Source organism: Podarcis tiliguerta (assembly GCF_965153285.1).
Source record: "Podarcis tiliguerta genome assembly, chromosome: 1".
Taxonomy (NCBI): domain Eukaryota; kingdom Metazoa; phylum Chordata; class Lepidosauria; order Squamata; family Lacertidae; genus Podarcis; species Podarcis tiliguerta.
Window position 1 is genome coordinate 17232298 of NC_139534.1, and position 12654 is coordinate 17244951.

Genomic DNA, 12654 nt, shown 5'->3' on the forward strand with positions numbered 1-12654 from the left:
ACTAATCACAGGGGCGCGGGTGGCGCTGTGGGTAAAAGCCTCAGCGCCTAGGGCTTGCCAATCGAAAGGTTGGCAGTTCGAATCCCCGCGGCGGGGTGCGCTCCCGTTGTTCGGTCTCAGCGCCTGCCAACCTAGCAGTTCAAAAGCACTCCCGGGTGCAAGTAGATAAATAGGGACCGCTTACTAGCAGGAAGGTAAACGGCGTTTCCATGTGCGGCTCTGGCTCGCCAGAGCAGCGATGTCACGCTGGCCACGTGACCCGGAAGTGTCTCCGGACAGCGCTGGCCCCCGGCCTCTTGAGTGAGATGGGCGCACAACCCTAGAGTCTGTCAAGACTGGCCCGTACGGGCAGGGGTACCTTTACCTTTTTATACTAATCACCTTGCTAAAGCAATGTCATGAAGTTATGCCAACTTTAGACAAGGCCATCGAGAACAAGGCTATCGGTGCCTACGAGTCATGATGGCTATACAGTGGTACCTCTGGATGTGAATGGGATCTGTTCCAGAGCCCCGTTCACATCATGAACAGAACGCAACCCGCGTCTGCGTGTGTCGCGATTCGCCGTGTCTGCGCATGCGCGTTACCTCATTCTGAGCATCTGCGCATGCGTGAGTGGAGAAACCTGGAAGTAACCCGTTCCGTTACTTCCGGGTCACCACGGGACGCAACCTGAAAACGCGCAACCTGAAGCGTCTTTAACCCGAGGTATGACTGTATATTCGTATCAGAAGCTACCCAGTTCTGCTAGCAGAAGCCAGTGCAAGGACTCCCACTAGCCGAACAAGGCTCCCCCTCTACTCCCGTGTGCCACTACCTCCCCCCAATCCCAGGGTGCAAGGGGAGTAAATGGGAGATCATTCCATCAGGCAAGCAAAAATTCCACTCCATACCTCAATAGTAGCTGCTGGAGATTGTGAGGTGGCAAAGAGTGTTATTGGGCTCATCTCTTGATTGTGGCCTTCCCCTGGGCATCTGGTTGGCCACTATTGGAACAGAATGCTAGACTAGATGGGCCTTTTGTCTGATCAAGCAGGGCTCTATCTATCTATCTATCTATCTATCTATCTATCACATTGCAAACTACAGCCCCATCAGATTTGTATCTGCTGGCAAAAGTCTCAGTGTTGATACGATACGATACGATACGATACGATACGATACGATACAATACAATACAATACAATACAATACAATACAATATCTTTATTTCATTGTTCTGTATGGGACAATGACAATAAAGATATCGTATCATATCAACGTAGTGTATCGTATCGTATCAACACTGCGACTTTTGCCAGCAGATACACGGATGCAAATATTTAGTCTCAAATCTATTAGGGCTGGTTCACACATGTATTTTCATCCCCTGGTGGCTGTAGCTCCGAGTAACCACCGAAATGCAGGATTGGGCCATCACAAACCTATCACCACAGACAACCCTTTCTAATCACCTCATCGTACTTCAAATACAATGCCTTTATACTAGGTCTGTTGATATGCCACAGCCAGTCATCAAGGGATGCATGCATCTGAGGAAAGAAGCCCTTACTAGGGCAATGTGTTTTAATTCATTAACTGAGCTACCTTTTGCTGGAAAAGCTATCAACTTATGTTGAGATAGTGTCAGGGACCGTGCTGAGGAGGGCTGCACTGTGGAAGAATGTTGGGAACCACCCCCTCCCCCTGATCCTGATCCTGAATCTTCCCAAGAGCAGGAGGACAGTATAGATCTGGAACAGTGGTTTGCAGAGGGATATAGTTCAGAAGGCAGAAGCTGGGAAATACTGGATGGGGAACAGCTAGGAGAAGAAACACTGGGAGAGAGAGAGTTAACAGATTCACAATCTCTGGACAGCATTTCTCCGCTCTCCCCAAGGTCAAGAAGAGCTCAGAAAGTTTAAGAACAGAAAGCACAGAGGGGACAACCTCAGATTACAAGAAGTAGGAGGGACGTGGATTAATAGGGATGGAAGAGGGTGTAATCCTTAATTGGGAGCACCGCCATTTCTGGGAGACGTGTTCTTTGTTCCCTCACTGTGATTTTATTAAAGTTTCTAACAGGAGTGCCTGGCGTGCTCTGATCCATGGGGTCACGAAGAGTTGGACACGACTAAACGACTAAACAACAACAACAACAACAACTGGTAAGAAGACTCCTTTTCCTTTGTTCTGCTTATCTACTGCCACGGGGGGAGGAAGTCAATTCCCTAAAGCCTGACAGCTAGTTCATATATCGCGTGCATATATAAAGTGTACTCTACATGTAGTCATTTCACAGGCTAGCAGGGTTTACACTGAGGTTGATTCAGTTTTCATTTTGGCCATAAACTAAAAGAGAAATGCAAAAATACAATGCAGTAAATGATCGAGAGAGCACCCACATATCTTCCAGGTTATTATAATGGGCAAAAAACAATGCATGCCTAGTGATATAGCCATTTTCATCTGTACACAAGCACCCAGCTTTATGCTTACCAGGTGTTACCTCGTTTCTTATCATAAACTCCTCTGGAACATGTGCCTCTTCTTCTCCCCGCAGGTGGAACGAAGGTGGATTCTGATGCCATATCGGCTTACAGTTTATCTGAAACATTTAATTTCTCATTTGTAGAAAGATGCCAGCAACTATTTCCTGAGAGTCCTTAATGCCATTTGTAAGCCATTTCAAAGATATTAATTAATTAAATAATAATAATAATAATAATAATAATAATAATAATTTATTATTTGTACCCCGCCCATCGGGCTGGGTTTCCCCAGCCACTCTGGGCAGCTCCCAACAGAGATGAAAAATACACTAAAATGTCACATATTAAAAACTTCCTTCAGATGTCTTCTGAATGTCAGGTAGTTGTTTATCGCTTTGACATCTGATGGGAGGGTGTTCCACAGGGCAGGCACCACTACTGAGAAGGCCCTGTGCCTGGTTCCCCGTAACTTGGCCTCTCGCAGTGAGGGAACTGCTAGAAGGCCCTCAGAGCTGGACCTCAGTGTCCGGGCAGAACGATGGGGGTGGAGACGCTCCTTCAGGTATACTGGACTGAGGCCGTTTAGGGCTTTCAAGGTCAGCACCAACACTTTGAATTGTGCTCGGAAACGTACTGGGAGCCAATGATATCAACGATATCAGTAAGCAGGCAAATGAAAAATAAAAATTTGCAAATCAAATCCATTTGCAAACAAACATGCAACTAATTCAATTGCCTGGATCACCACTGCATTTTGGACAGGGATGCGCATTCAGATACGCACTTGCCTTGCCAAACAATACAGGAAAGGATGCAGAGATCTCTCTTGCTGGATGTGTGGATTTCTTTCCCGATCTAGAAATCAGTTTACGGTTACAGTAAGGGATCTGTACTCCTGAAATTGCTGTCCAGCAACTACAACCCTGTATCTGATGCTACTGCCCAGGGAAGGGACAATAACAGCAGATGCAAATATCTGCCTTGTGTAGACAAAGGCAGCACTCAGTGTGCCACTACTCACAGATCTACTACGTGAGTGGTGATCCATGCACAGACAACCATAGGCACAGAAGCAAGGCAGTTGCAGCCCTGAACTTCCTTTCTAACAGATGTGAATGGTACCTTGCTACCTTTCAATGGAAATGAAAGCCAAAACCATTATGAGTGGTTATGCCATGTATCTCACTATGGGGATGCTGCTTATGGCTGTATCTGGATCAAAGGCACTGCCATAACCTTCAGCAGAATCAGGGCATTCATCCGAGACCAGGGAGAAGAGTCGATGAAAGAAGATTGGAAGAAATTTAAAGTATATTTACAGAAATACTGCGAAATTAAGGAATGTTAGAAGAATATTGGAATGAAATTATATGGTTTTAGCAGAAATGTTATAAAGAATTAAGCGAAAACTGATTGTTAATGGGCTAAAGTGGAAAATTTAAAGTTAGACTGTGTTAAGATTAATTATAGAACAATAAATTGAGAAAGAGGGAAAGGATTTGCTGAATTAGCTAATTTGAATTAGAATACAAAAAAGGGAGGTGTGAGGAAGTCGAGGAAACAAGTAAATGAAAGATAAAGATATGGAAATTGGATGTGTTTTAAAATGTTTTTGTTTTTTTTCTTGTTGTTTTGATGTATTGTTTTTTTTCTATTCTTGATGTATTGCTCGTTAATTTTTTATTGGTTTTTTCTTATACTTCTTTTTTGTAACTATAAAACTTCTAATAAATATTATTTTTAAAAAAACAAAAACAGAATCAGGGCATTCATAAAGCTCACTGGGAGAATTTGGCCCTGCCAGCATCTTTTGCAGACTAGCCCACCTCACAGGGATGCTGTAAAGATAAAAGGGAAGGGGGCTATGTATACTGCCTTGAGCTCCTTGGGAGAAAGGGAGGGTATAAACGCAATAAACGGAGAAACTATTCAAGATAGATGCTTGTACGCATTTGCTATTCACCAGAATTTTCTCTCCAAAGGCATGCTTAAAAACGTTTAGCAAAGCAAAAATTACCTTATCTACCAGTGGTAAGAATTTTGCTATAGGCTTCTCCAATTTCCCTTTGTTGGGTGGCTTGGGCTGCAAGGTAGTGAAAACAGGAGGCAAAATAAGACATGTATACTTTTAATATGAAACTTTTAAAACGTTTTTACAGCTGCAGTCCTAATCGCATTTACGAGGAGCAAGCCCTGTTTAGGACTGCAGGGCTTGCTTCTGAATAAACATGCCTAAGCTTAGGTTCTTGCTCGTTTATTGCAGTACACTGTCATCTTTTTTCCTCAGCATTCAACAGCTACATGCACACCAGTATATATTTCTCCCATTAACTTTAGCAGAGCATTTGAAAGAAACACATTCAAATGAAGGATGGAAGTGCTGCTGCTGCCTCAGTTTCACTAAAACAAATGAACTTGCACAAGAACTGCGGCTGCATCCATTTCGCACCATTGAAAATGCCCCACAGTCTAAGAGGCAACAGGTGGCATTGTGGTCTAAACTACTTGGGCTTGCCTATCTCAAGGTCGGCAGTTTGAATCCCTGCGAAAGGGTGAGCTCCCGTTGCTCACTCACCTCACAGAGTGTTTGTTGTGAGGGAGGAAGGGAAGAGGAGATTGTTAGCCACTTTGAGACTCCTTAGGATAGTGATAAAGCGGGATATCAAATCCAAACCTTCTTCTCCTTCTTTGCCTCAGCTCCTGCCAACCTAGCAGTTCAAAAGCACACCAGTGCAAATAGATAAATAGGTACCACTGCAGCGGGGAGGCAAACAGCGTTTCTGTGCGCTCTGGCACTCATCATGGTGTCTCGTTGCACCAGAAGCGGTTTTGTCCTGCTGGCCACATGACCCAGAAACCTGTCTGTGGACAAACGCCAGCTCTCTCATCCTGAAAGCAAGATGAGTGCCACAGCCCCATAATCGCCTTTGACTGGACTTAACCATCCAGGGGTCCTTTACTCCCTGATTGTTAGGTAAAGGTAAAATGAACCCCGACCATTAGGTCCAGTTGTGACCAGTTCTGGGGTTGTGGTGCTCATCTCGCTTTATTGGCCAAGGGAGCCGGCGTACAGCTTCCGGGTCATGTGGCCAGCATGACTAAGCCGCTTCTGGTGAACCAGAGCAGTGCACGGAAACACCGTTTACCTTCTCGCCGGAGTGGTACCTATTTATCTACTTGCACTTTTGACGTGCTTTCGAACTGCTGGGTTGGCAGGAGCAAGGACCGAGCAACGGGAGCTCACCCCGTCCTGGGGATTCGAACTGCCAACCTTCTGATCGGCAAGCCGTGGGCTCTGTGGTTTAACCCACAGCACCACCCTGATTGTTAGGAGCTACAAATTCACCTTTCTATGGATTTTGAGCTAACCAACTGAAAGACAACCCAGTCACCAAATCAAACTATTAACTCTCAAACTGTTTCACAGACACATCTCCTGAAATAAAAGATGAAAATCTCCAAAATGGTGTAATGGGTGCATTTCAAACACAATGCAACACATACCCAAGGCTGCCACCACCACAATGCACAGGGATGCATGCTTGATGTGAGCTGGTTTCCCCATTCAGTTCAGTGGAACAGAATTCCATTGTGCAGTGCAGCCTTGTACCGGCAGAACACTTTAGCTGGATACCACCCACAGAAATTTAGCCTCTGAAGCTTTCACATCTGTAGTGGTTCTAGGGGTTGCAAACACCTGGCTGGGTTGCCTGAGTGAACCTTTTCTGTCCGGACAGCCACTCACCCGTGGCTGTCTCAATCGCTGGCAGAATCCATCAGTGGGCGTTTCTTAAACTTCTTCCAGCAACTTCTTCCTACTCTCTCTGCGCCAAAGCCTTCTGTGCAAGGAGGGCGTAGGCAGCGGAGGACCTCTACTCTCCCCGCTGGTCCCTGGCAAGGAGTCATGGGACCGCCTCGCCGCTTCCCCCATCTGCCCCCCTTCTCCACTGGTGCTACGCTGATTCTCTTCCCCAGAAGATGGGCTGCCTCTCCCAATCCCGGGACGCTCCCTGGAATCCCTCTGGATTTTGCTCTCTCCCTCCGGCACTGATGGCAGTTCCCTGACAACATCCTTTAATGATGTTTACAGGCACCAGAGCAGCATCACTGTACTGGAGCAGAAAATTGTTATAGAAATACCAAATGAATTATTGGAAATAGCATCCAGCTTCCAGCAGCTTTGTTCCTTCAAGGTATAACCTATTCTATACAGTGGTACTTTGGTTCTCAAACGCCTTGGTTCCCAAATGCTGAAAACCCGGAAGTAAGTGTTCTGCCAACAAAGGTCCACATAGTTAAAGCCATGGTTTTCCCAGTAGTGATGTATGGAAGTGAGAGCTGGACCATAAAGAAGGCTGATTGCCGAAGAATTGATGCTTTTGAATTATGGTGCTGGAGGAGACTCTTGAGAGTCCCATGGACTGCAAGAAGATCAAAACTATCCATTCTGAAGGAAATCAGCCCTGAGTGCTCACTGGAAGGACAGATCCTGAAGCTGAGGCTCCAATACTTTGGCCACCTCATGAGAAGACTCCCTGGAAAAGACCCTGATGTTGAGAAAGATGGAGGGCACAAGGAGAAGGGGACAACAGAGGACGAGATGGTTGGACAGTGTTCTCGAAGCTACCAGCATGAGTTTAACCAAACTGCAGGAGGCAGTGGAAGACAGGAGTGCCTGGCGTGCGCTGGTCCAGGGGGTCACGAAGAGGCGGACACGACTAAACGACTAAACAACAAAAGTGTTCTAGTTTCCAAACGTTTTCTGGAAGCCGAACGTCCGATGTGGCTGTCGGCTATTCTTTCTGGGGCGACTGCACTAATCAGAAGCCACGCCTTGGTTTTTGAACATTTCAGAAGTCAAACGGACTTCTGGAGCGGATTAAATTTGGCGCATTTGTTTTTGCTATTTATTTTGCGTTTTTGTTTTTGAGGCTTTTCCAGTTAATTTGTTGTTGTGACTGTGTGGAACCCAGTTTGGCTACTGTCTGACTGACTGACTGACTGACTGTGTGACTGTGGAAATGGATAAAAGCCCCCCATCCAAACAATGACCATCATCAGTGTATGTAAGAAAAAATAATAATTTTAATTTTTATCATCTACAATACTGTCTTATTTATTTTATAGTACAGTACATTGATTATTGCTTTCATTTTATGGATCCATGGTCTCATTAGGTAGTAAAATTCATGTTAAATTGCTGTTTTAGGGGTTATTTTTAAAAGTCTGGAACAGATTAATCCATTTTGCATTACTTTCTGTGGGAAAGCGCGCCTTGGTTTTGGAACACTTTGGTTTTGGAATGGACTTCCAGAACGGATTAAGTTTGAGAACCAAGGTACCACTGTATTCTATATTTATGCAATCCATGATTTTGGAAGAAATTATGAGCCGAAGTTTCTTAACTCTGCCCTACCTTCCTATTTATTTACTTATTTTTGCAAAAGAATCTGCTTCCTCTCTTATTGGAAATGCTTCTAGGGAAAAAGCGCTGCCACTTTAAAGATGTTGTGAGAACACCAGCCCTCCCCCCCCCCCAATACAAACTGTCTGCTTAAGTTTATTTTTCAAAAACTAATTTAAAAATTATATGAACAGCTGCAAGGAGGATTACATCCCTTTTAAATGCCTGACTTTGAAGAGCTTGGGCTGCATTCTTGTTTTCCTAGAGGATGTCATCCTGCAATCAACTTTCCGCTAATGAGATGAATATATTAAGGTCTCCTTCAACAAATATGTCTACACCACCTGCTCCTTCCTCAAACAGCGCGGATGTTTAAGTAAATGTCAGGAAGGGAGGGGGGGGAAAGGCATTTCGAAAAAAAGAAAGCTTATGCCATCTATTTGCTTTATACTAAATAGCAAAAAAAGAGAGAGAGTTCCGTCAACTTCAGGAGAAAAAACACACAACCTCCTATTCTAGAGTAACATTAAGTGGCAAGCCTTACTTTTAAAAATAAATTTCTGTAACCAAGCTAGTGAAAGAACGCCCCCTACTGCTGAAAACAATGATGCGCAGATATTTTTGTCCGCGTGGACACTGGTCCACCACACTGACAGGTCTTGTGCAAAATCATTTCTCTTATCATCTCTCCTTATTTGATTTCTGTGTACATCAGATGTTAATTCCTGACTAACTAATCTCTCTGCCTTACCTTGAGAAACATGTACGGTATACACGACGCATGGTTATTATCTCAGTAGGTCTACAATTTACTTCAAGGTGACATAATCTGGCATAGCCCCAAGATGTTTCAATTTCTTACCTGTCATTCATCAGCACATTAACAACAATTGAAACAGATTACAGTCACAGGACTATTGACCAGGAATTATAAATAATCTGGAATCTCCACTTTAATAAGACTGAGTTCTACAACTGACTTTTTAAAACGGCACTTTAAAAATCTGCTTTTGCTTTTTTTATAAAGGAGCCTGATTGGGGTAGTGGAGCCTCTTTGCATTTTTGTAGACCCAAACTCCTCATGTTCTGAAGAGTTTAAATTTTTGCCTGACCATTTCACCACCCATTGCTAATGACTCTCTCTTCACCTCCAAGCAAGAGTTTCTTGGTAGCTCTGCCAACCTCAGAAATGAGAGGAATGGCAGCTGAAGAGGGCCTTCTCTGTAGCAGCCCCTAAATTCTCCTGCAACGTCTGTCATGTGTCAAAAATGCACCTCTTTACCCCTGACCTTTTGACCGTTAAGGTACTGGGACTCACCCCTTCTGTTTTGGTTAATCTACACTGTGCTGCTTTTGCTTGGAATTGTTTTCCTTGTCTTTCCTGGTATATTTAAACTTATTTACTCCTTTTGGATTGCATGATTTGATTGCGTGTAACCTGTCCTGGGACTTAACAGTGAAGGGTGAGCAAGAAATCGCTTGAATGAATGAATAAGTAAGACCTGCAGCAAGCCAAGCATAGCCCACCCATCCCCTCCACATATTGTGGTCTGCCTGCTGTAACCTGCCCTTCATCCATAGATCTCAGGGCGGTTCACAGCATAAAAATACAAGATAAAACACATATGAGCATACTAAATAATAATAATAATAATAATAATAATAATAATAATAATTTCAGTGACCTGCAAACCACTGAGCCTAGGGCTTGCTGATCAGAAGGTTGGCCATTCAAATCCACAGGACGGGGTGAGCTCCCGTTGCTTGGTCCCTGCTCCTGCCAACCTAGCAGTTTGAAAGCACATCAAAGTGCAAGTAGATAAATAGGTACCGCTTTGGCGGGAAGGTAAGCGACATTTCCGTGCGCTGCTCTGGTTCGCCAGAAGCAGCTTAGTCATGCTGGCCACATGACCCGGGAAAACTGTCTGCGGACAAACCTCGGCTCCCTCGGCCAGTAAAGCAAGATGAGCGCCGCAACCCCAGAGTCGTTTGCAACTGGACTTAACTGTCAGGGGTCCTTTACCTTTACCATAGACCCTCCAAGTGTCCCTATTTTCCAGTCCCGGATTCATTTAATTAATTTATTTATTGAGTTTATATACCGCCCTATACCCGGAAGTTCCCAGGGCGGTTTACAGAACAAAATCAAAATACAAAACCACAAAATAATCAAAATTAAAAAAAACAAGAACAGCCCAATAACACACACCCATTTACAGAAGCCGTCCCAATTTCTTATTTCATCCTGGAACGTCCTGCTTTTCCTTATGTCCCTATTTTCATCGGAGAAATGTCGGGTGCTTTGCTCGTAGCGGAAGGGAATGAGTTTGCCTGGGGGAAAGTGAGCCGGGCACGGGGAGAAAAGCTAGTTGCGAAGTTCAAGAGAGAGACACCGAAACGTAGCCAAGTTTTAAAAAAAACTTTTAAATGACAAGCGGTGCCTCCTTTTTTGTGGCTCTTGGAGATCACGCGCGAGCAATGATCCTGCTAGCCAGGATCGACATTGTAAGCACTTCGAAGAGGGGGTTTCCATGTGATTTTTTGGGGGGGGAGGCGAAGCAGCATTGGGGGGAAAGAGGGAAAGTTGAATTGTAACTACAAGACACACAAACAATCACACAAAAAATACTTGTACATCCCTCACCTGCTCGCTACTCATGGCTGGCTAGCCAGCTGCTTGCCCCTACGCTGAATACAACGGGAGTGGGTTTTGGGGGGGGGGCTGCGGGGGCGCCTCCCGCTCATCCGCGCGTCTCCCTCCTCTCGGTTCCCCTGCGGGGATGTTGTGCTGAGCAGGGAAACCCCGTCGCCTAGCAACGCCTCCGACTCAAACCGCGCTTTCCCCCCTTTCTTTCCTTCGGGAGCGAATGAGAGAGCGGAATCTCAACATTCCAGTCGCCGAAGCAGCGAACCCGAAGTTCCCATTGGCTCAGAGGGAGAGAGGGGCGTGTCCCCCCGCCCCAGGAGTGAAAGTTCTGCGAAGAGAAAGAGCTGCCCCGCTTTTGCTTTTGTTAGCGCTCTGGGTCAGACTGGGTGATGGGAGTTGTTGGGCTGGTCATCTTGGGCGGACGCCGGATTGTTGTCTTCCAAAGCAAGGACTCTGTTCCGAACTTAAAAATTGGAAAACAAAAGAGCTTCAAAGACCCTCTCAAGGCAAATACAGTCGTACCTCGGGTTAAGTACTTAAGTTCCGGAGGTCCGTACTTAACCTGAAACTGTTCTTAACCTGAAGCACCGTTTTAGCTAATGGGGCCTCCTGCTGCTGCCGTGCCACCGGAGCACGATTTCTGTTCTCATCCTGAAGCAAAGTTCTTAACCCGAGGTACTATTAGCGGAGTCTGTAACCTGAAGCATGTGTAACCCGAGGTAAGGTAAAGGTAAAGGGACCCCTGACCATTAGGTCCAGTCGTGACTGACTCTGGGGTTGCGGCGCTCATCTCGCTTTATTGGCCGAGGGAGCCGGCATACAGCTTCCGGGTCATGTGGCCAGCATGACTAAGCCGCTTCTGGTGAACCAGAGCAGCGCATGGAAATGCCGTTTACCTTCCCTATTTATTTACTTGCACTTTGGCATGCTTTTGAACTGCTAGGTTGGCAGGAGCAGGGACTGAACAACAGGAGCTCATCCCGTCGCGAGAATTCGAACCACCGACCTTCTGATCAGCAAGTCCTAGGCTCTGTGGTTTAACCCACAGCGCCACCTGCATCCCTAACCCGAGGTACCACTGTATTAAAAAAGTAGTATAAACACCGACAACTGGGAAACACTGGCCTGCAAGCGCTCCAGCTGGAGAACAGCCTTTAGCAAAAGGCATTGTAGCCTTTGAAGACACTTGAACTCAGGACAAGAGGGAGAAACGTGCGAAGAGGAAGGCACGTTTGGCAAACCCTCATATGATCAACTCCCGCCCGGAAACCTTTGTCCCCACTGTGGAAGGACGTGTGGGTCCAGAATTGGCCTCCACAGTCACTTACAGACTCACTGTTAAAACCGTGTTTATGGAAGACAATCTTACTTGGCTACAAGAAGTCCCCACAGCCTGCCAGGAAAAACAAAAACACAGTTAATATTTTGCCTGGCATAGAGACTGCTCACGTGCTAGAAGAGAGTGCAGCAAACACACCCCTAAGCTAAACAACTAGAATTCTACTAAGTGGGAGGGGGGTCTAAAAGCTGCAACAAAATGTTGCAGTTTCTCACCACTAAGGAAATACAACAAGCGAATACATAGTAAGAGAACCCACACAAGTGACACTGACACAAAACCCCACACATACACTAAGCAGAAGAATAGAAGCATTGCCACCCCTAACTCCAGGCCACTGACCATTCCCCTTTCCCCCTCTTTCTCCCTTTTCTTCCTAGTCTAACACTAATGCAGACTTCCTTAACTTTGGCCCTCCAGATGTTTTGCGACTACAATTGCCATCATCCCTGACCCACTGGTCCTGCTAGCTAGGGATCATGGGAGTTGTAGGCCAAAAACATCTGGAGGGTCAATTATGTTACAAAATGAATATGGATTTTGAATTTGATGTTTGTAATTCTTTTTCAGTTTTGGAATAAAGTTTAAAAAAACATCTGGAGGGCAGAGGTTGAGGAAGCCTGCACTAATGCCTCACAACAAATGAAGCTGATCTGTCGGAAACGCAAGTTTAAAAAAGAGACAATTTTTGTAAACTAAGAACTCTTTAACAATATATATATATATATATATATATATGCAGGTTTTGGTGTCCTCGGGTGTCTTCCCGTGTAAAAGTTGGGGTGTCTAGGCG

General features: G+C 45.3%; 1 protein-coding gene across 1 annotated transcript in view; it reads right to left on the minus strand.

Moving 5' to 3' along the window:
• Window positions 1–10703, minus strand: part of DNAH7 (dynein axonemal heavy chain 7) — a 151312-nt gene extending 140609 nt beyond the window's left edge. Inside the window, exons 1-3 of the mRNA XM_083404258.1 lie at window positions 10520–10703; window positions 4489–4554; window positions 2479–2587 (exon numbers count right to left, since the gene is read on the minus strand). Coding sequence (XP_083260384.1) covers window positions 2479–2587; window positions 4489–4554; window positions 10520–10534 — 190 coding nt within the window. The 5' untranslated portion in view covers window positions 10535–10703. The remainder of the gene's footprint in view (window positions 1–2478; window positions 2588–4488; window positions 4555–10519) is intronic.
• Window positions 10704–12654: the final 1951 nt, after the last annotated feature.